At 40.9% G+C, this 24444-nt stretch overlaps 2 protein-coding genes, 1 long non-coding RNA gene and 1 other non-coding gene across 5 annotated transcripts in view; 2 read left to right on the top strand and 2 right to left on the bottom strand.

Annotated features, from left to right (window-relative positions):
* EFCAB3 (EF-hand calcium binding domain 3) overlaps positions 1-10312 on the bottom strand; it is a 37100-nt gene extending 26788 nt beyond the window's left edge. Inside the window, exon 1 of one of the 2 annotated variants that reach the window (XM_072939362.1) lies at positions 10236-10312. The gene's annotated coding sequence lies outside the window, so the exon portion shown is untranslated. Of the gene's footprint in view, positions 1-10084; positions 10187-10235 lie in introns of those variants that run through there. The other variant, XM_072939361.1, reaches the window with a different exon arrangement.
* LOC140686173 (uncharacterized) lies at positions 5-11666 on the top strand. Its single transcript, XR_012059771.1, has 2 exons — positions 5-152; positions 9594-11666. It is a non-coding gene; the product is annotated as an uncharacterized lncRNA (long non-coding RNA).
* Positions 1888-1997, top strand: LOC116283753 (U6 spliceosomal RNA). The gene has a single exon (XR_004193464.1). It is a non-coding gene; the product is annotated as a U6 spliceosomal RNA (small nuclear RNA).
* A 2830-nt stretch (positions 11667-14496) lies between the features above and the next one.
* The window catches only part of ITGB3 (integrin subunit beta 3), a 48053-nt gene continuing 38105 nt past the window's right edge, over positions 14497-24444 (bottom strand). The window contains exons 13-15 of the mRNA XM_072939359.1: positions 23528-23647; positions 19025-19191; positions 14497-17537 (exon numbers count right to left, since the gene is read on the bottom strand). Coding sequence (XP_072795460.1) covers positions 17472-17537; positions 19025-19191; positions 23528-23647 — 353 coding nt within the window. The 3' untranslated portion in view covers positions 14497-17471. The remainder of the gene's footprint in view (positions 17538-19024; positions 19192-23527; positions 23648-24444) is intronic.

Here is a 24444-nt window from a genome sequence, read left to right as displayed (position 1 = left end):
TCAATCAGATCAAGAATCCAATGAAGGGTTTGTTCCATCACACAACTGTGACCTCATTCACTTCTCAGGCTCAGGCCCAGGTGAGAATGACCTACAACTCCTTCCAGCTTTAGAATAACTGTTTTCAGTGTGGTTCATTTAGCACCGTTAAGGTATGTATGGGGGTGGGTTACAGAATTAGAATTTTGTGACACTGGTGGGATTTTAGGGAAGGGAAAGTTTTTTTTTTAATTCTGTATTAATGTATTTCATGTTAAACATTGATGAATTAAAAATTGTTCAAGTAAAACATTTTACCCAACTGCCATGGCTGAATGTTAGTTAAGAACCAATTCATTAATTGTTTACACCCAGGAAGTGGGAAAAAATCAAACTCTCATAGGTTTGTAATCTATAGTATTATTGAAAAGGGTGATCAAAGAAAGGATTATGATTATTTCAATCGGTAACTTTAATATTCTGACAAGTCTCATGGCATTTAAATCATCTAGCACAGGAGTTAGGAGTGTCTCTAGTCTTCATGATGGGTAAACACAGATACCTCTGGCAGCAGAAGCTTAGCTTAAGCCCCTCCCCAAGTTGTTTCAGGCTTCACTCGGTGCCTGCAATTCTAGAGGTTTTCTATTCCTGCTCTGGGGATTTATTTATTATGTGCATAATTTGACCTTTCCCTAGTCTTTCCAAACTTGGTACATTGCCTTTCACTATGGCTAGGGGTATGGAGGGAAAGGGAAGGTTTAATTTACATATTAAACAAATATTTAATAAGGACTGACTGTGTTAAGGACTACCAAGACAAAAGGAAGCTAATGACCACCATTCTTTCAGCTTCTATGAATTTGACTACTCTAGAAAACTCATGTAGGTAGAGTCGTAAGGTATTAGTCTTTTTGGGACTGGCTTATTTCACTTGGCATAATATTCTCAAGGTTCATCCATGCTGTAGCATGTATCAGAATTTCTTTCCTTTTTAAGGATGAGTAATATTCCATTATATGTACCACATTTTACTTAATCTATTTATGTGTTGATGGACACTTGGGTTGCTTCCACCTTTTGACTATTGTAAATAATGCTGCTGTGACACATTGGTGTACAAATTTCTCTTCAAGACCCTGCTTCCAATCTTCTGGATATATACCGAGAAGTGGAATTGCTGGATCACATGGTAATTCTATTTTTAATGTTTTGAGGAAATATTGTTTTCTATAGTGGCCACCATTTTACATTCTAACCAACAATGCACAAAGGTTCTAATTTTTTACCAGCACTTGTTGTTTTCTGTTTTTTTCGATAGTAGCCACTCTGATGGGTGTGAGATGGTATCTCTGTGGTTTCAATTTGCATTTTCCTAATGGTTAGTGATGTTGAGTGTCTTTTCATAAGCTTGTTGGTTGTTTGTATATCTACTATGGAAACATGTCCATTATAGTCTTTTACCCACTTTTAAGTCATTTTTTTGTTATGTTATAGGAGTTCTTTATATATTCTAATATTAACCCCTTATTAGATACGTGATTTGCAAATATTTTCTTCCATTCTATAAATTACCTTTTCACTCTGTTGATTGTGTCATTTGATGCACAGAAGTTTAAAATTTTTTATGTAGTTCAGTTTATCTATTTTCACATTTGTTGCCTGTGTTTTTGGTGTCATATCCAAGAAATCATTGCCAAACCCAATGTCATAAAGCTCTTCTCCAATGTTTTCTTCAAAGAGTTTTAGGTCTTATGTGAAGGGAGAAGTAGAACTTTAATATGTAGCCTGTAGCACTGAGGGAAGAATAGTCTAGAGTGAAAGAAAAGCAAAAGCATGTGGAGTAATCATGGGAGATTAGGAGACAAGGAATAGTTCAGTCCCAATAAAGGATAAAATTGCATGAAGTGAGTGTTCGCTTCGGCAGCACGTATATTAAAATTGGAGTGATACAGAGAAGATTAGCATGGCCCCCTGCGCAAGGATGACACGCAAATTTGTGGGAAAAAAACACAAACATTGCATGAAGTGAGACAGTGGGAGCAAAAAAGAAGGTGTATGTTGGGTTAGGGTTCATTATTAGAAAAGAGATTGCAAATGTTTTATTTGGCTTAAAAAACATTTTAAAAACTTGAATTTCATAAATGAAAACATAAGTAATTTAAGAGTTATCAGTTTATGACTTCTGAAAAATCCAAAGATCAGAAAACATATGGCCCACATTCCTGCTTAGGAATAACTGGCAGGAGCAGAGCAACTGTCACCCCTTCAACTGGAGCCTAAGGTTTCCTAATCACCACAATCCCCTTCATTTTTCTAGTCTCTTATACCAAGTGTGCCACTCATTTAAATCAGGTTTTTGTGGATCCATGTACATCTTGATTGTTAAGCCAAGGGAGTCTAGACTTTATTAGCATTGGGAAATCCTGAAGATACTTAAGTAGAGATGTTGCATGAATATAGCTGTTTTCTATGGGAATTAATTCAGTCATATCAATCTAAGAATTTCCCATGCTGATATTCCCTTCTGACTTTATGAAGAATAAAAAGGAAGTGAATATTAGATGGGGCATAATATCTACTTCTAGATAGTCTTCATAAAATTAGTACTACATAGGAAGTACTGGAGTTTGCCAAAGGAGAAAAGGAGCTTTAGAGGAAAAGGTTGTGTCTCACTGTGATTCATAATTTGTGGACTCTGAAAACGTAATATCTTAGCGTAATATCTAATTCATCCTGTACAGTTAAAGATATATAAGCCTAAGGAGAAGAGACTCTTACCATTTCCTTCAGTTACCAGACTGATGGGAACTGGATTTTTCAGGGGGGAAAAAAAGTACCTACCTCCCTGTTAGAGATACTGCTCTGTTAGGCCAATCAGAAGATTAAGACTCTCAGATGACAATGTTAAATTTTACCTGAGACTTGTGATCCTGAAAAACTTAAATTTAAAGGAATGCTCTCACCCTTTTATGCTCTGGATAATAGCTGACTGCAAAGAACCACTTTTCCTCAAATGATTTAGATTCACTACATACCCCTCTTGGTTACCTGGGACAAGACCAAACATCTTCAAAATTCCCTTATTTTGCCTCATAAATGACTAGCGGAAGTGTTTTATCCCCACTGATTAGTCAGAACAAAATGCTTATTAACCTAACTTTTTTAAGCTCCTCTCCTTCCTCCTAGCCCCTGAACTTTGGTCCACCTTCAGCCTGAGCCAGCCAGCATGCAACACCTCCAGAGAATAGGCTGGCCTCTTGGTAAAATATTCTCTGATCTATTTATCCTATCATGCCACTCTTTCATCCCATTTCCCCATATCCAGTTCTTAGACTTGTTTACTTATCTCTATAAAGGAAAACCCTTTTTGCCTAGCCCTTGAGATGCCTGCAGATCTTATGGCCACAGTGTTTTCCCTATTGCAACAGTCACCCCTCCTCCTATTTCAATAGTCTTTTTCCTCCCTTGCAGTCATCTTTTTGAATAAAATCTCTTCATACTAAGTCCATATTTGTTTTTTATTGACATGATACTGGCCAATAGATAAAGAACACCCCCTGAATCACAGATAAGAAGGCTAGAGAAACTCAGTATCTTTTAAATTAACTTTTGGTTAGACTCCCATGTTATTAATTACATTATCTACAACTTTTCATATAGGTTTAAATCCTTTGGTTTCCTGAAAAATTATCCCAGCCCCTACCCTCCAAAATACTCCTGTCACACATCACAGATTTTTTGATACTACATGGGTCGCTGGGATAAGAGTTCAATATATGTCCACTAAAAGAGTTCAAAAGTCACCTCAGTTATAAGCAAGATCTTATGACTATATCACTGTATAAATCTGCTTCAGACTATGGATATGAGATAATGTAAACTAATTTTTAAAAAAGAAAGAAAGAAAAGGAAAGAATCTTTAGAAACTGTTTTGAAAAATATCTGGCAAAGTAAATGTACTTTAGTTTCCATTTTTCTGTTTAGAGGTAAATTCTGCCCTTACGGATTCAAATAACTTGATGAACAAGTGTGAATTAACAACAGCACAAAAGGGTTTCCTGCCAAAAAAAGAAAAAGAAATCATATCCCTGTTTAGGAGATGCAAGTAATTATATTTAACTACCTGAAGTTATTCCTTCAATGTAACACTTATAGCATAATACCTAATAGATATTTCTCAACTCAGAGATATATTCAAAAGTTAGCAAAAGCAGTTTATAGATCATAAATCACAGGAGATCATCCAGTCCCTTAACTTTACCTTTTGTGATGTAAGGAGAAGTAGAGAAAGCCAAATTCAAATGGCTGGAGGGGAGGGTATAGCCCAAGTGGTAGAGTACATGCTTAGCATGCATGAGGTCCTGGGTTCAATCCCAGGTACCTCCTCTAAAAATAAGTTAAAACTAATTACCTCCCTCACCCCTGCCAAAATAAAATAAATAATAAACAAGTGACAGAAAATTCAGTTATATTTATTTACTCAAATAAACCCAGTTAAGCAGAATTACTAACCCAGTAATTGGGAATGCTATTGAATGCTTACTGTGTAGTAAACATTATGATAAACATTTTCAAGTGAATTATTTCATTTATTCTTCACAACTATCTCTCAAGGAATTATCATTATCTCTATTTTACAGATGAGGAAAATAAAGGCTTAGACCAAATTGCCCAAGATTACCCAACCAACAAATAGTGGAGTCAGAATTTGAATTCAGGCAGCCTAACTCAACAGCTTACTGTCTTCAGCATCACACAACACTACCTCTTAAAACAATACGATTGCAAACAAAAGATGTTTTAGCAATTCCACACCATGTAAATATGATAACCAACTTTAGAAATTTAGAATTTCCCAAATTTTTCACAATATCTTTTACTCATATCTGAGTCACATTTGATGAGTGGTTTATTACATTGCTAGTTACATTAAATTGTTAGCTGCAATTATTAGTGTCTTTTTCATACTGTGAATTTTAACTTCAAGTATTAATATTCTAATAGAGAGATAGTACTTTAAAATAATTTATTTCTGAAATATTCATTTCTGTTTAATGTGGTATGTCCAACATTCCTGGAATTCAGAACATGTTAAAAATAAAATGAAAACATGTTAAAAAAAATCTCAGAAGACATTAGAAGGCTATATAGGTTTCCCCAGTAACCCACTCTGTGTAACCCTTCTAGAGCTTCTCTAACCAGATCAATTTTTACCTCTAAACCTCTTCGCATAGCACTTACTGTCCTCACTATTCTTGTTGCCTTCATTATTCAACTGGCATTAATCATTTGCCTTGTATTTCTATTTAATTATCACATGTATAGCTCTTATACCAACTAAAGCTTAAATTTCTAAGGAATGGGCTGGTAACTTATGATTCTTTGAATTATTTCTCAGAGTATCAAGCACAATGCTATATACATATTATGAAAGAAGGACAGAAAGAAGGGAGGAAAAGAGAGAGGGAGAGAGGGAGGGAAGGACAAAAGGAGGAGGAGGAGGGAGGGAAGAGTAAGAGAAGGAAGGAAAGAAAGAATTTTCTCCCTACTGAGCTTACTCACCAAAAGTTCTTAGGTTATCAAACTACTTAGTTAAGCAGAGTAAGCAAGATTTAAATAAACCTTGAAAGGAAGAACTGTTTCATAACTATTGACCAGTTTATCAAAAAGTTGGCAGGTCTTAATCTGCTGGATAAATCAGATACCACATAATTCTCTCTCTCTAAGCTAAGAAAAAAAAAGCACAGGAAGTCTCTCCCTCATGACTCTGACAACAGAATTGTTTCTCAACTTTTTCAATCCTATGACATATATGTGAATTTGCAAGGATAAACCAAGAAAAATGAAGGATTGTATCCCTTTTCTCCAATCCATTCATACCTCCATCAATGAATTCAACACATCCATACTGCACACATACTATGTGCAAGGCTTTCTTCCAGGCTCTGGGGATATAGCAGTGAACAAGACAGAAAAAAAAAATCCTGTCCTCTTGGAGCTTACATTCTAGCCAGAGAGGAAGACAATAAAATAGATAAATAAGTAAAATATATAGTATGTTATCTGTGATAAGTACTAAGGGAAAAAATGTAAAGTGAGGGAGAAGAATCTTTAGTATGGTGTTGGGGGAGAGATGCAAGGTACAGATTAGGGTGGCCAAGGAAGACCTTACTGAAAGGGAGACTTGAGAGTACAGACCTGAAAGAATTAAAGTAGGGAGCCAATAAATATCTTAGGGAAGAGCATTTCAGCCAGAGAGAAAAGCAAGCATAAAGGCTCTAAAGCAAGAAGGGGTTTGAACGTTCAAGGAATGGTGGGAAGGCATGAGGCTGAAGCAGAGAAAGCAAAGGGGAAAGGAAATCAGAGTGGTCAAGGGAAGAGCGCAGATCATGCAGGGTCCCTAGATCATAGTAAGAATTTTGGCCTGTACTCTGAGGAGACAGGAAGCCATTCAAGAGTTTTGTGCAGAGAGATGACATGATCTAAAGTTCTTTCTAAAAGGATCATTCTGGTCACTATAGGAGGAAAATCAGGTGGGTATGGGTGCCTGAAAGCCAAGTGAAAAAAAAGTACTTCAAAAGAAGAATGATAGTCTATATGACTATACTTCAATATAAACAAACCAACAAACAAACAAATAAATTTTAAAAATAAAATATAAAAAAAGAAGAATGAGTAATCAACTGTGACAAATGCTGCTGTTAGTTCAAGTAAGATGAGTACTGAACGATTCATTAGATTTTGCAACATGGAGGGCACCAACTACCCCAAAAGGAGCCATTTGGGTATTACAAATAAGGAAATAATGTCATTGGAGTGATGTTAAGAGAAAATGGGGGACAGAAACTGGAGATAACCAAAAGAGATGACTCAAGGAGTTATGCTATAAAAGGATAGAGAAATGAGGTAGTAGTTGAGGAGTAAGAGGGGTTATGAAGATTTAAGATGGGAAAAAATAAAGGCATATGCATATGATGATAGAAATAATCCAGTAGAGAGCAAAAACTGATCACACAGGCGGGGAGAATTACTGAAACAATATTATCAAGTAGGAGAAAGGAAATGGGATTTAGGGCATGAGGAGAGAGTTTGGCTAAGAACATATTCATAGCAATAGGAGACACAGCAGAGTACTTGGGCATAATTACATGTAGAGTATGTGAGTAGATGTGGTTGTGGGAGCTTGTGAAAATCATCACTGATTGCTTTAGTTTTCTTAGTGAAACAGGAAGCAAGTTAATCAACAGAGAATGAGGATGCCAGAGGAGGTGCTAGAGGTTTGAGGAGAGAGGTATTGTTATAAAATAGTCATCTAGGAGAGTGGAAGAATTAATATCCAAATCACCTCACACCTATCAAAATGGCTGTCATCAAAAGGTCTAAAAATAACAAATGTTGGTTAAGATGTGGAGAAAAGGAAACCTAGTACATTGCTGATGGGATTGTAAACTGGTGCAGCCACTATAGAAAAACAGTATGGAGGTTCCTCAAAAAACTAAAAATACAACTAACATATGGTTCAGCAATTCCAACTCTTGGCTATATGTCTGAAGAAAATGAAAACACTCATTCAAAAAGATACATGCGCCCCACCATTCATAACAGCATTTTTTACAATAGCCAAGATATAGAAGCAACCTAAGTGCCCATCAAAATATGAATCGATAAAAATGATGTGATATACATATAATGGAATATTTCTCAGGAAAATTATTATTTTCATAAAAAAATAAAATTCTGACATTTGCAACAATGTGGATGAATCTGGAGGGTATCATGCTTAGTGAAATAAGTCAGATAGAGAAAGACAAATACTCTATATTATCATCTATATGAGGAATCTAAAACATAAAATAAATGAATCTATATAACAAAACAGAAACAGAACAAACTAGTGGTTACCAGCAGGGAGCAGGAAAGGAAGAGGGGAAGAAAAGGGCTATGGGATTAAAAGACACAAACTGCTATGTATAAAATAAGTAAGTATCAAGGATATATTGTGCAGCACAGGGAGATACACCCATTATTTTGTAATAACTATAAATGGAGTATAAATTATAAAAATATTGAATTTCTATTTTGTACACTTGAAACTCATATATTATAAATCAACTATACTTTGATTAATAAAATAAATTTTTAAAAGAACGGGTAAAACGAATGAATAGTAATATAAATTTTAAAAAAAGAATTAATAGTCCAGGGGAATCCAATATGATTACTGGGCAGCTTGAAGGGCCCTTTAGGTAGGTGATCATGAATTTAAAGTAAAACCAGTAATCATGGTTGCGTGTTTCTCTCCAACCACGTTCAACGTAAAAATGCTGAAACTTAGTAGGCACGGATCTAGATTTAATCTAGAATTACAATTTAGCCAAGAAAGTAAAATGAACTGAAAAGGTGATAAAAGAAACTGGGTGGCGGGAATGTAAGTGAGTGGTTTTAACCACTGACCATGAAACAAACTGAGTAGGTTTGAGTAGGGTGGGAAGTAAGGACAAGAGAGGGCAAGGGACATTTAAAAACTTTTTTTAAAATTAAGATAGAAATGTGATGGTTGGAGAGTGGGACATATTGAGATAATGGAGTTGTAGTTACTGTTAATACAAGGTTGAAGCTATGAAGAAGGAAGTGATTGCAGAAAGGTGAAATTATTGTGTGAGAGGAGGGCAGAAACTGAAAGACGAGGGTATTGAATTATCTATGTGAATACTAAAATCACAAGAATTATGACAGAAGTATTGTTTAGTAGAAAGCCTGGAACTGAAACCTGACTGCAACAAGGATTAGTAGTTGGTGGTATAATCTGATGATGTGAGATGAAAAACTGAAAAGTTTTGAGAACAAGAGGAAGAAAGGTCTAGAAACAGCTATGAGAAGCAAGAAGGGCATCTATTCCCCATCTGGTCCCAGTGGTACTGGGAGAGTAAGAGAAAACAGCCACCACCATCCAGACCCTGTATTCTGTCCACTATACTACCAAGCACACAACATCCTTTCTCTTTTCCCCTTGCATCTTGGTTGTCACCATATGACTATCAAAAAGTGAGAAAATTCAAAACTCTCTGACATATCAAAGGTATTTTTAAAAATATGATGACTGATTCATTCCCTATGTAGATCAAGCTATTGTATTATTACTAAAGAGTTTTCCAGTCCTTGACAGAGTATAGAACTATCAAATTTTTGTAATTTAAAGGATATATGTTAAGGGCTAGGGGGCGGGGATTCCTTGTTTATTGTTACATGAAATCACAGAATCCGTAACAGAGCTAGAATGATCTTAGAAATCTTTCCAGTCTAATCCCTTAATTATATACGAGGAAAGTGATGCAAAGATTACAAAGAGATTGTGATTTGCCCATACAATGTACACAACAAAACAAGTAGTGGCAAAATATAGGTCTCTGACTTCCAAATCCAGGGATAGTTTCACAAAATTCCATTGCTTTTTAGTAAACCAAGAGTCAGAACTGAGGCAGAAAAAAGAGAGATGCTGACTCCAAAAAACTACTATAATTCTTGATTTTGTTTAGTGCTTTAAGGTTTACATTGTGTTTTCACAGTTGTACCTTCTCATTTGATGAATTACTTTCTACTCTTTCCTTTCACAGCGCTTCCTTCATAAACCACCCTACTCACTCGCTCACGCTTCCTCTGCAGTGTCGACGGCACACGTCCATTACCCGCAACTGCATAACATAACCACTTCACTGCATCTACTGCCGTTCACGCTCGAACATGAAACTCATCCTCACCACCTCCACCACCCACTCTGTTTAACAAATACTGAGTGAACATCCACTTCACACAAAAACCCGCGCTGTGGAGGATTCCAGTAGGCCCTGCTCCTGTGACGCTTATGGCTTCTTTGGGAAGAAAGTTAGGTAGACAAGTAAACTGCCCGCAAGACTGAACCGAGAGCTCTAGTAACCGCCCAAGTATGGGAAGGCGCAGGGAAGTTTCCCCGCCACAGAGACCGCCACCCTTCTAGAACTACCCTCATTTCTGAGAGACCTGCGGATCTCGGCCAGTCACCCCTCACTCTATGCCTTGACCGTTCGACTCTGGTCACCTTGCCGACCTTTCTGGAACCTTCACTCACCTTCGCAACTGTTCTTTGTTCCTCACACCGCATTGCACTCTTCCTTTCCTCAGCGACAGATGCTCATTCTTCCCATGGCCTCAGCAAGTCTCTCCTCCCCACCCCTGTCCCCAAGGGTCCCACCGTCCGCCCCCTCGGGTTCCCAGATTACCCCGTCCATGCCCCCTCCCTCTCTCGTGGTCGGCGGTCCTCAAGCCAGCCTCTCGGTCCCTCGCGCAGCACAACGCTCTCGCCCCGCCTCCTTCTTGGGCTCCCGCGCAGCGAGGCCCCGCCCCCAGGTCACCTGACCGCGCCCGACGCTCCGCCCTCCGAGCTCCCTGCGCTGGGCGATTGCGGGACCCGGGACGCTGCGGCTGCCACCGCCACCACCGCCGATACGGTGCAGGGCATCCGCTGCTCCGGGGAGCGGCTGAGGTCGCCGCGGCCTCCGCGCAGACTGGACAGCGCTGCGGCCACTCGCGTCTGTCCCGCTTCATAGGGGCCAGTGACTTCGCCTGGACAGGGCTCGGCGTCCTGGACCCCGAGAGACGGGGCTCCTCTCCTCGTTTTCTTTCCCGCCTGGATCTCTCCCTCCATTCTACGCACTCCTTGCCCTCCTGGCACTCTGTTCATTCCCTGGAGTGCTGTCCCACTCTATTTAACCTCATTTCAGTTTTATCTTTTATCTATCCTTTGAAAACCTCCCATCCTCCCATTCTTCTAAAACAGTCCATCCTTAGTTTCTGCTACTCGGTAGTGGACGGCGGCTCGAAGCTATTTGTCCCACAACCTTATTGAGATTTGTTCCAGGCAGACTTTCAAAGGACTAACACTTTTTTTTTTAGTAGAAATGCTTTACTTTTCTTTGAAAATTAACTTTTCTTTTCGTGCATTCTGCAGGTGAATTGATAATGGTAGAAGAAAAGACGCATAGCGATTTTTCCTCGTTTTCCCCAGTAGTCCCTAAAACGATGTATAAATCCAATTCGATGAAATTAATCATTTTTAAGGTTTGCTGAACTAAAACCCACGACTTAAATGATCTTTTCTTTAAAAACATATAGGTAATTTGTTCACATTGATTTAATCCAACCTGAGCTCTCCATTATTTTCATATGGTGAACAGCATGGGCTTTAGAGACAGAGCTATCCAAATTCAAATCCTCTTTATTGTATGCAGTGGGGCAAACTATGCATTCTCCCTAAGCCTCAATTTTCCCAGTATTGTGATAACTAAAAAATGTATATGTAGTGCTCAATAAATGTTACAAGAGTTAATGCCATCAGTGACACTTCTATGCTTATTCGCATCTTAAACCCTACTCTGTAGGCATTCTTTAGTACTTTTAAAATGTATATGTTTATCACCCTGAATAGTCTATATGTAATCTGAGTGCTAAGACCTTGTCTTTTATTTTTGTAAACATACCCCCATTCCCTACTTCTCTACCCCACTACCCTGTTACAGTCACCTCTATTAATGGATTCAACCCATTGTCCACACACCTTCTAATATGTGAGAGTGGAATGGCTTCAGTCTGTATGCTAATCAAAAATTGTGGATGCTTAAATAAACTTGAATGCTTGCAGTTTTTTGAATCTATTGATGAGCTACTTACTTACTGTTAGTTTCATAGAACGCCTGATAGCACCACGAGTATATTAGGGTTAGAGTCTCTTGCCAGTAACAGAAAATTCCTAAATAATAGCTGACCAAAGAAAGAAAGAAAGAGGCAGACCACTCCAGATTGGTAGGGGGCAGGTTTGATAAGCAAGGGAACTTATATACAAGGCTTGTCTTGAGTAGTCTCAAAATGAGTAGATCTCTGCACCCACTTGTCAGAACCTTAAAAGTTTATATAGAGGTTTTAACTGTCACATATACCATCCAGTCTCAACACCATTACTCTCTCAAGGCTCCGTCCTTGGAAAAGTTCCCACTGTGGGAACAGTAGGCAGAACGTACATTTCAGGGACAGGGGAGGCAGTGAGGAGGCTCCAATCGTCCAGGTCCAGCTTGTGGGTCATCCAGCAGTCTTACCCTCTTGATTACCTCCTCCAACAGTGTTTTAATGGGATAAGACTTGGGGGCCTTGTAGGCCTTGCAATAGGTAATAATCCCCTATATCACATCTTGATCCATGATGTCTGCTTAAAGTCTAGCTATTATCTCTACATTCCAGCCTGCAGGAAGAAGGAAGGGGAGGAAAAAAGGCGTGCTCCCTTAAGTGGACCTTACTGGAAGTTGTGAGCACCTCTTTCATTTACATCTCACTATGAGATGGCCATTGCACACCTAGCTGCAAGAAAGGCTATGAAACATAGTATTTATTCTGAGCAGCCATGTGTTCAACTAAAAACTAGGAGTTCCAATATTATGTGAGAAAGTGAAAGCAGATATGGGAGCACAATTAGCCATCACTGTCACAATGGGTGACTATAAGGGTATGCAAAGTTCAGTATCATCCATCAACATTTTTCCTTTTTCTTAACAAACTCTTCCCATTGGCCATCACATGATATTTAAAAGCACATCAGTCTGACCTCTCCAAAGAATCGTGCCAATTGTGTATGAGTCACAGGAAAACCCAACTAATATACTAGGTAAAACACAATGAATTGTGTAATTTCTCCTTACAAAGTTCTTTTCAGGGACACCAGTAAGGAATGATTTACAATGGAGATTTTGCCTAAAGACTCTTAAATTCCCTAAATGTTGCTTTCTAGATACTTACATTCTGTGTGCATTATTTGGTGTGTTGTCAGAAAATAAACAGCTAATAAAAAATATTTCCTCTATGCAAGAGGTTGGAGAGCCATCACTATGACATTAGCAGCTACAAGGAACACAAGCACGTTCCTGATCTATAATTTTCATTTCACATACAATCCATTCTTGGGTAATCACAGTAAGTGGATTTTTAAAATTTTATTTAACAATATGGTTAACCTTGATTGAAAACATTTAAAACTGCCTCCTTGTGTGCTTCAGTCAAGCTAAAACAAATTAAGAGTATATATACTTCCAGAAATATATTACAAAACCAAACAGAAATTATGTTTCAACAAGTATTAAATGGATTACTTACAAAGCATATATTATTGTTTCCTTACATCATTGTGAAAAATGAGGGCTTTGTAATTCCAAGACAATCTGCTTTTAATTGGAAGCCAGTGGTCATTAGATGGCTATTATCATGGAATTCAGACTACAGAGGTCAAGAGTTAAAGGATGATAAATATGATCTGACATACTGCTTTTCATGTCATTTTCACATAAGTTCTCCATTTTCATCCAGACAGTCATCAGTTACCATGACGTAAATAAAACAGTGAATCTTAAAAAATTTCACCATAAAAGGACCCAGTCTAGGTGCACATAATCTTTTTATGATGTCATGCACTGTATTGTGTTCCCCCAAAAATGTACATTATGTAAGGAATGTAAGGCTCAAAGGCAGAGATTGTAAGTGTTGTGTAAAGTACTTGAATCCCACACTGTCAGTGCTTAATACACTTTAAATAGCAAAAAGTGAAGTTACAAATTCTTAAGTCTTATTCTGCCATCCTATAGGATGACAATGTTAATAATTAAGATTTTGATCCCATCTCCTGCGAATAAATGCTGTTAAGAGTATTTTCTTGCTTCAGCTAGGTACAGATAAAACATTTTCTTAGATGCCTGCCAAGTATCCTGTTAGCTGTTTTTCCCCTGTGATTCTGATCTATTACTTCTTTTAGTTTTTCATGGGAATTTGTGGTTGTGAGTGAATCCAGTGAGCCTGTGATCGTTTAACTTGGAACATGGGTTGAAAGTAGATTTCATGTGGGTAGGTATTTGGTTTTCTTAATCTATCAGCCAAGGTATGTTCTTAACCTTTTAGTAACTGAGCTGACTTGCTGTAAACTTTTTTCTAAGTCAGAAAGAGTAGATATGTGACTCCTTAAACCATCAGTTCTCAAACTTGTATGTGCGACAGAATCACCAGGAGGGCTTATTAAAGCACAGAACACTGGGCCCCACTCACAGATTTTCTGGTCCTAGAGCTGACTCTTTGAGGCCCACTGCCTTAAATAAAAGTGGGGCATTTTAAGTGGTCCTGTAAATAATTTGCCATTTAGCCTTTATTTTACCAATTTATGCTTCCTGTAAACAAAACCTAGATTAAACTGACAGTCTGTTCTGTTGAGGTTACACAAGGTCCTTAAAAAAAAAACCTCAATTAAAAAAAAATACCCATTTTGGAAATGTTATTAATGTCTAAAGATAAGCCCTAGGTTCCAAAACTAACTTCAGCTCCCCATAGCGGTCATCATTTTGTTACATTTGGAAACGCTTGTTCTAAAATAACCATTTGTGAGGCAATAACACTCTTTTTACCCAAAGGAAACAGAAATAACAACACAGGAAGCATTGGGCAGCCTTAGGCCAATTCTTTTTGGAAAGCACATTTAATTCACTGTTGCACAACTCAAACAGAGGAGGTGGTTAAGGAAGTCAGGAAGGCATGTTAAGTAATTTTGACCAGGAATACTTAACCAAGAGAAGTATCTTGAAACCATGGATGGTCTAGGAATATGTGAGAGGTAAAGAACTGACTTCTATGTGACAACTTGTCAGGAATGTTCAAAGTTTCCCATTATTGTCCACAGACCCTGAGATTCATCATAAAATGTCTCCAAAAGAGCTGGGCACAAATAACCTCTTCAGGCTGTGTTGTCTGATGCTAAAATACTATTTACATGTTCACCCTGCAAGACGCCAAAACTGACTGGTATCTGCTATCTGGTGAACACAACTACAGGCTCTCCCCATATACAAACAGTACTGGTCTTCAAAGCCTATGAGCCTCATTGTAGAAGCTCAGACAAGATTCCCACTGATTTTTTCATCCTTTAGATACATGTCCTGCCTCCTTTGATACAGTTTCTTCATATAAACCATCTTATCTAAAGAAAATATCCAACTACTACTCTGATGGGGTCTTTTCTCAGCAGCCAAAGGTTACAGCTAGGTTCTAAACTCCTTGGATTCATGATCGTCCCTCCCCGCTTTATCTCTCTACTACATTACCATCCCCTACAGGCAGGAGTAATCCATGAGCGAGACAGGGCTATGTCAGCTGCCTCATTACTAATTCCAAGGTTTATTTTCAATGTTAACACATGGATACAGAATACATACTTCAGCTAGTTCTTATGGGTCCCTCTTCCCTAACATGTGGATGTAACTGTGTGCAAAGTGAACAAAGAAATAACTAAGTGGAGCTTAGGTGCTACATCCAGAGATGTAACTGCTAACAAAAGCTGGAGAGGGGGTTTTGAAAGAGGATGATAGAAAGAAACCTTTTCATTGAGAAAGGTGACACGGGATGACATCTACTTTTGCCAAAGCCAGGTCTCCAAGATCTCTCAACTGCAAAAACAAACAGTACCAACATCCCACAGAATCTTGATTGCAAGTTTGATGCCACATACAGTAAATCCCAGCATCACAGAGTGCTGATACTGAAAGAGACCTTTCTAGACTGGCTGGTACAAACGCATCATTTTTCAAACTAGAAAATTTAGCCCCAGGGAGAAGAAAGTGACTTGTCTTAATTAAGGTTCAAGTTTCCTTAGCTGAAACACTGAGGCCAGGGCTTAGATTTTCTGATTATGAGAAGCCCTTCCCCTTTTGGGGGGTGGGGAAGGGGAATGAGAATTTTTTTTTTAAATAGCTTTCTGTTTTATTTATTATTTAATTATTATTATTTTTTTTATTTTGGTGGGGGGAGGTAACTAGGTTTATTTATTTTTAGAGGAGGTACTGGGGCTTGAACCCAGGACCTCATGCATGCTAAGCCAGCACTCTACCACTTGAGCTATACCCTCCCCCCGAGGATGGTTGTTAATGTTGAATGAATGTAAACACCAATGGAGCAACTGCTTTTGCTAGAAAAAAAGAGCAGCCCATTTTCCTCCTCCTCAGGAAAGGTCCAGCATGTCCATGTGTCCATACCCATAGGCTTCCAGATGAGAAACCCTTCCAGATCCAGCAACTGGGCAGTGACTTGCTATAAATGATGCCAAGTGGGAGTCTGCATCCAGCCCAAGTCTCTGTGTTTTTTTTTTAATCTCCTTCTTCCTCATCATCAAATAAAATTACAAATATAAATGCAAATGTGTCTACATACATGCTCCTTTAGATTAAGCAAGTCTCATCATAGTTTCAGGTGCCCCAATGAGAAAAGTAAAACAAAATTGCACTTGTGGCCTCTCAGATTAAAGACTGAGTTAAAATGAGGTTGCCCAGCCCACAGGAAAATAGGCCACACATGCTGATACAACTGGCCCATCATTCCAGCCTGGCACTTAGGCCCAGCAGACTCAGAGACCCCTGGGAATGATCCCTTCACAAGACACCCACGAGGTAGATAAGTGCAATCAGCCCCACGGGTGGATGGAGCACATAGGAGCACGGGGGTAGACATGTGGAGGTGCCTTGGACAAGGAGCAGAGGGCCCAAAGGGTGGGGCAGACCTCTGGCTCTAACCATAGCACTCCCCCTGGGACAAAAGCATTCGGTCATGAGAGAAATCCCCACCACGTAGCAGATGTCTACAGCAGTGAGAGCGTGGACTAGGAGGTAAAGAGGTGGTGCTGGTCTAAGGGCGACACATTTCTTCTAGAGCTGCCAATGAGGCGAATCTGAAGGGTTATGATCACAAACTAGGGAACATGGGCACCCTCCCCCAGGCCATGCGTGGTGACCCCTGCGTGGCCCTGCCATCCTTGCTCCCAGTAGACTTAAGAATTACATAGCAAGGACTTCTCTTATTAGAGAACCATGCTGGACTGAGCTGATAGCAAAGACAGGCAGCTCTGATAGTTCAGCTCTTGCCTGATTCGTCCTCCAGCCTGAGGGAAGGGAGAGGAGACAGAGGTATAGATGATAAAAGGCTGCAAAGCCCAGCAGTTTCCACCAGAGCTGCTGAGAGTCAGGCCCCAGAACCACACACACAGGGTAAATCAAGGTCCCTTTCTCTGGGAAGAGAGACCTCGGCCCTGCCCCTCTCTTCAAGAGAATGGCCCGAGAAGGAAAGCTGGCTTCCCACTGAGGTAATGAAGAATATCTGCTCAGCTGCGTAGGTCACCCTCAGGTTAAGCAGGAAGACTCCCTGAAGAGGGCGTCCTGAGGACAAAGGCTGAGGAGCTCCGCTTATCCGGGACACTTCACAAATTTTAAATTACACACTCCCTCACACACAGCACACTCACATGCACAAACGCACAGAGACCCACATTCTTCCAACCCACCCCACTCCAAGCCCCCAATCCTGCCCCACAGATATTATCCCTGTAAACAGGACAGCTGAGACACCCACAATCCTGGGACAGTCTGACAGTGCTCTGAGGATGACTGTCATTAAGTGCCCCGGTAGGTGATGTTGGTGAAGGTGGATGTGGCCTCTTTATACAGTGGGTTGTTGGCCTGCGGAGAGAACAGAGAAGTGTCTTACAGCGAATTCCTCAATTCTTCCCTTCCCTCAGGGTTTACATGTCATTGGAGAAGTTAACCCAAGATATCCTGCTCTGGGGTATACCATCAATGAATGGCTTAATGCTCCTTATACTCACACAGTTGCCCTTAAGGTAGGAATGGGTAGGAAATAAGAGGAGAGATCAGGTAGAAAAGCATCATTCCACTATTCCTAAGGGGTTAACTTCAGCCCATCACTTTTGGTGATCCCAAAACATTTCAAGGTAACTTTTAGCCAATATCTTCTATCCTCCCTTTCTTTTGAGCTTTCTCTTTCACCCTTCTCCCATTTTTACTTCATTCTAATGGTGCTGGAGGGCGTGAGCAAGGAAGAGAAATGTAGCAGGTCGTGGTTGGAACACAGACAACAGCCTTTGCTCAAATAATTCTTAACTTGTTTTCATCCATCCCTCAAGCACTACCCACAAACTGTCATGTTAGCAGGAAAAAGAGTCTCACTAGGTTTCCCAAATTATTTTCTAACAAACAGTGACAAATTCCATTCAGTCTAGCAGTCCTCAGTGGTAGCCTTAAGAAGCACAACACATTCTCATGGATTTCAGAGGGCCAGGATTTCTACACTGTTTGAATAATAGAAACATCTCAGTTTCTTGGGATGTTTGAGTACACAGGCCTGAGATCACCATCAAATGGGAACAAACTTTCAGCCTAACCCTGGACATTCAAGGAGTCAAAGAGCCATTTGGAAGATGCAGAAAGAAGTTAAAATGTGGAAGACGAACCAAAGGAGAATAGAGTAAACTTATGTATACAGAAAGTTCTCAATAAATGCTTTTTTCATTGGATTCAATCAGGATAAACTACAGGGATCATGTTTTTAAGAGGCTGACCCAAAAAGTAATTCTTATCATGACCTAATTCCCTCTCACAATCAGGGAAGCTGCTTAATTTCTTTGTACTCAGTTTCTTTATCTATTAAGTGGGAATAATAATGTTATCCACCGCATAGGGCTGTTAATGGGATGAAATAAGTTAATATGTAAAAGGCATTTAGAACAGTTCCTGGTACATGGTAAATCCTCAGTAAATATTAGCTATTATTATTTTTTCTGTTTGTGTTTAATGCTTTGGACTTCCTCAGTATATAACGTATTACTTTATGTCCTCAACATAGGAGTCTTAAGTTTGCCCTGTCTCTTGGAGAATAAGTTTCCTTTTCATCTCTCCCAGTGTCCAGAGCAGAGCTGGGCCCTCTCTGAGCTCAGTCACTACTCACTGATGTGGCCTGTGGTCACTGTGTGATACAGAGAGAATCCAGAAAGCATAAGGACAACAGGACAGTTAGGCTGTCATCCAATCTCCAGAACAGAGGCTACCTGGAAAACCATGGTGCTGGCTGAACCCTAAGCATCTACTACTTCCACTTCAGACTCAAACCAACGACTGAAGGAAACACCCAGCCCAGCCCAGAGTCTTACTGTGTCCCATTTGGCTCTGGCTCTCTCTTCTTCAAATTTAGCAAACTCCTTCCGGTCATGGATGGTGATGAGGAGCTTCCAGATGAACAGAGTAGCGAGGCCAATAAACAGAATGGCCCCCATTACTGAAAGCAGGACCACCAGGATGTCAGGGCCCTTGGGACACTCTGTCAGGAGAGAGCACAGAGCAGGGTGGTTGGGAATGGAGCAGGAATCACTTGAAATGGCTACAACAAATAAGAGCTTCTGGACGAAGTCATAAAGCACTAGAAAGTTCTCTGAAGGAAACAGGACTTACAAAATCAGCCAATTAATTTTTAAAAGGAGTAGGGGAGCAATCTTCAGGGCAGCAATAATGTGTCCTGAGTGTTTTAAATCAGAGGTCATTAGCTGGTCACCCACGGGCAAAATCCAGCCTACTCAGTGTGAGTTCACATAGCTGTTTATTAAAAATTTGATTTCATTGTCAACACAGAATAATCAGGAGATTATCCCCCTAAAATTTCAGATTATTTTTCTTCTCTTAAAAAAAATCAAAAGATCTAGAAACACTGAACCTGTATTTTTATAGGGTTGCAAATGGCTAGGGCTGAGGAGTAGCTGCCCCTCTTAGATGGGACATGTTCTTCAGTGTGCCAGAGCAGCCAATGTGACTTGCCATTCATTCTGTGTGACTGTGGGCTCTGGAGCCAGATTCTGGATGTGAATCCTGACTTACCACTTACTTTGCCATGTGACTTTTGGGAAATTATTTAACCTTTCCAGGTATCTGTTTCCTGTTTCTTCATCTCTAAAAGTAATAGCACTAGGGGGAAGGGTGTAGCTCAGTAGTAGAGTGCATGCTTAGCATGCACAAGGTCCTGTGTTCAATCCCCAGTGCCTCCATTAAAATAAATAAATAAATAAATAAATAAAAGTTATAGCACTGACTTCAAAAATTTGTTATGAAGAATAATTAAGAAATAATTAAGCTCAATATATTTAAAGATCTCAGATCACTCAATAAATATCAGCTACTGCTCCTGTAGGCCTTTGAGTGAGTTACCCTAGTTGAAATATTTACACCCCTGAGGGCTGGGAACCTAATGACCTTTTTGGCATACTTCGAGACTAGGAGGCCTGCCAACCAAGACAATATTTTGGGGTTTCTTCCAAAAATATTTAGTCATCTAAAACCCTAAGCCTACTGAGCGCTGACTTCCTGCTCAACCCCAGTCAACAACCAACGTAAACAGAGGTACGTCACCCCTCTGAAGGCCAAGCTGAGTGTACTCTGAAGAGCTCTGCTTCCCATAAACCACAGAGCTCTGATGAGTAGCCTCGCTCCAGTAACTTCTCAGGTGTTATGTAATTAGGTGTCGGTATGCATGAGTACTGATGGATCTGGAGAGGAGTCACACCTGCTTTCCACACTGTCTCCCACCTTCTTCTCTAAACATACACACTTGCTCATCACATCCTACCCAAAAAAACCCATCACCACAACCCAAGCAGGCTATTTCCCACCCCACCAAATTACAACCTGTCTATAATTAAAGGAATGTCTGGAGAGAGGCTATGAGGTTCCAGCGTCCAAGTTCCCAGGACTGAAGGACCCCAGTTCTTCTGGGAAAAGCAGTTATGATTTCTCTGGAAGACTGAGGTAAGACTGACCCTTAAACCTCAGAATGGAATCTCTTCAATTCTGCATGTCAGTACGGCAGGACAGGTAGACTACCAGGAGATCTTCAAGGGGAAAATTAAATCTGTTAATAGTCTGTCCTGAAAGGGGTGGATAGCAGGCTTCCTGGAAGAAGACACAGGCTCAGGTGGTCTCTAGAAAGCCCTCCCAGCCCCAGTGATGGGGACCCAGAGCGGGTGATGACCCAAAGTCAGGAAACACTGGGTCAGATTAGCAGATTTGACAAATGAAAGTACAGGAAGTCCGGTTAAACTTGAATTTCATATAAACCATAAGTAACTTTTTAGCATAAGTATGTACCACATATTGCATTTTATCAGGCACTCCTATCTGGAAGTGATGGGGGCCCAGCTCAGGTGAGCTCATTCCCAGACAGCTGAACACCACTCGCCCAATGTCAAACTCCTTGGCAGTGCCCTTTTTACTGCCCTGCAGTGGCTCAGCCCCTCAAAGAGAGCATCTTCAAGAGCACGAGTTAGCAAATAAGAATAATCTCTTCCTGCACTCCAGGGCCCCAGATGCTATACTCGACACAAAGCCAGAGCTCCCTGAAAATGGTTGGGGGGTAGGGGTGAGAGGAGGGGCAGAACTTGGAATTCCAGGTCAACAAGATAGGAAATGTGGGTCTGGGGTCCCATCTCCTAATGCGGCAGAAGGGGTCTACTGGCAGTAAGCCTGAAAACGTATTTATACCATCCCAGTTATCATCATCCTTGATCCCTACAACTCCAGGCAGTTGAGTCCAGCCTCAGGTACCAAGGCAAAGGATTCTGATGAGTGATAACCTCAGGACCACCAGCAGGGTTGTTGTAGAAAAGAGATGAAGTAACGTGAAACCCCAAAGCCCTTCTGAAAGAAAAGGGGACAAAGGTACACATAGGGTGGGTTTGGAAAAACCCCTGAAATGTGTTACAACGGGTGGATGGGAGAGTATGAGGGAGTCACAGCCAGGTTAATCCACATCGGCTACCCCACAGATAAACACGCTGTCTCTTCCCTCTCCACCTCCCCTCTGTCAGCGTTCCCTTGAGCCACAGAATAAAACTAAGGTAATGCCCTTTCTTTACCTTCCTTCCCCCTTATAAAAGGTGGGAGCTCCAGAAAGGCTGATGAACAATATCACAGATGGGGACCCCATGCCCTCTGCTACCCAGGGGACAGCAGCACCCTCGGTGACAGAGATGTAGCCCTTTTCCCACTGGCATCCCCTTCCTTCTCCAAGAAGCCAAAATTCTCCCAAAACATATTAAGATGTATATAAGTCTGATTGTCTCCTGGGAATAATCAGTCCTATTGATCCATTCAAAAACCACAGATTAAGTACCTTCTCTGTAAATGACTGAGCCAAGTATGAGGATAAAAACACAGACACCATTCCTGTGTTCATGGAACTTATGATCTACCGAGGGAGACAGGTGATTAAAGAAGCAATCTGACAGTGTGGTGAAAGCCCGGCTGAAGGGGAGCAATGCTGCCATGAGAATCAAACAGGTGCATCAAAGCCAGTGAGCGAATGGCGGTGGGAGGAGGTCTGAGAAGGCTCAGCAGAGGCATTCAAACACTGGGGTGAAAATCACAATTACCAGGGGCACTAATGAAAAAAAAAAAAAAGACGCATAGGCTGTGGAAGTACAACAGGGCTCAGGAATCTGAATTTTTTTTTTAACAGGGTAACATACAAAAGTTTGAGAACCACTGCCCTAAAGAGGAACCAGCAAACAATGGCCCCATGAGCTACGCACGGCTGGCCACCTGGTTTTATGAATAGAGCCAGGCCCCTTCATTTGCTGCTTTCCTGCTACTGTGTCAGAGTTAAGTAGCCGCAGCAGAGACCACATGGCCCACAAAGCCTAAAATATTTAACATCTGGCCTTTTTCAGAACAAGTTGGCTGGCACCTGGTCAAAACAATGATTTGAAGAAATTCCTACAGCTGTAAAGAACGTCAAGGGACAAGCTGATTTAGCCTCTGCCTTCAGAGACTATTCCTTCACTCCTGAAAGTTGCTGTCCACCCCTCCCACCCCCACAGCTGCCACACCTTAGCCCTTGTCCCACTGCAGTGTCATCACTGCTTTACACGCTCTCCCCTCCATGGCCTGTGAGTGTCACGCGGCTCTTATTTACCGTTATATCCCCAGCACCTCGCCCACTGCCCAGTATATAATAAGCACTCAGAAATGCTGTCTAATGATTGATATCTTAATCTGTTGTTTAAGGGGAAGAAGGGAGGTAAAGGGAATAAGATGGAAGCAAGCTGACCACGCTGGATGGTGACAAACCTGTGGTGGGTCTCTGTATGACAGAATGAGCTCTCCTGCTTCCAGAGGGCCTCGAAAGCAAAGGCTAACTTTTCAGCGTTAAGGGCAGCCCTGAGCTGATGCCTCAAACCCTTCACTACACCTCATGGTGAATCTGGTAAGGTCAACACCTCCAACCATCAGGCCTTCCTCCGAAGAAGCAAGCAGGTTGCTCTTGGAAACCGTTTAACTCTTCGTGGAGCAGATGCCTCGTGTGGAAAAGTGCTAGAATTTAAATTCCTTACTTCCTAACATTATCACCTCAAAAAATGTCATGCTGTATTCTGTTTCTTGACAAGATACAGACCTACCTTCTTCCTCTCCTTACCCACCTTCTTATTTTTGTCTCCTCAACTAGCAAGTCACTTTCTTGCTAGTATTTATATTTTATACAGGCCCTAACTTATCACTTGGAAGGCTTAATCTGGCTGTTCTGTTTAAGAGGAGTGATGGGTGGAAGTTACTGCCTAACACAGTTCTCCCTCTCCCTGGGGGCAGGGTCAGGACCCTCAGGGTTCACTCACCTGGCTCTTCTACCACATACAGGATGGACTTCCCACTGGAGTCTTCATAGTACTGGAATCTGACGACACAGTCATCCTCATTCTTGTAGGTGCAATTCACAGCATCCTTTCCACTGTCCTCTGGGGGAGGAGGCAGGATGGAAGAATGAAAAATGGGCCAATTCCTGGAAGATGGGGCCACCCTCTAACCCCAGTCACTGGACTTCTGAGAAAGTACGTGACAGGAAACCCTATGCTTGATGTTAGGCAATATGCCTAGATTTGAGATGGCTGTGTCATTTGAGCCAGGCAAGTGCCTGGCAATCGCCTCCAGATGACCCTCACTACTGTCCTTTGTCTCCCGCAGGTCCTCTTTGGTTCTTATTCCTTCCTCTGGAAGGGACATGACATAACAGTATCACATAATCTGATTCAAAGTCTGGCTCTATCACCTCCCAGCTGTGTGATTTTGGTAAGTCATTTGACCTCATCAAATCTCCCTTTCTTCTTCTACAGAAGAAAAACCCTCACTCACAGGGATGGTCAAGAATTAAACAGCATTAAGTAAACAGTACCTGACACACAGTGGCTGTTTCCTCCCCCCTCTTTCCCTTCTCTGCTTGCTCAGTGATTCTCAGTAGTTTGTTTACTCAGCCCTTATATTTCTTCCATTTCCGCTTCTGATCCAGTGTTCCTCTCAAGAGCTCTCTCTTCTTCTTTGACTCCCATCATGTTTTATTGGCTTCATCCCTTCTAATTCTAAAACCTGTTATTCTGAGAGTGGAACTATGGGTTACCTTCCACCAGCCGCACTATGCCCTACACCAGCTTTCCCAGATGAGGTAAAACCGACACACAATGAGGTTAAGCAAATGTCCCAACACAGCAGATAAGTGATGCAGCAGGAGTAGAACATGAGTCTCAAAGCACATCCTACA

Source organism: Vicugna pacos, chromosome 16 (assembly GCF_048564905.1).
Source record: "Vicugna pacos chromosome 16, VicPac4, whole genome shotgun sequence".
Lineage (NCBI taxonomy): Eukaryota > Metazoa > Chordata > Mammalia > Artiodactyla > Camelidae > Vicugna > Vicugna pacos.
This window is presented reverse-complemented; position numbering and strand designations above follow the sequence as displayed.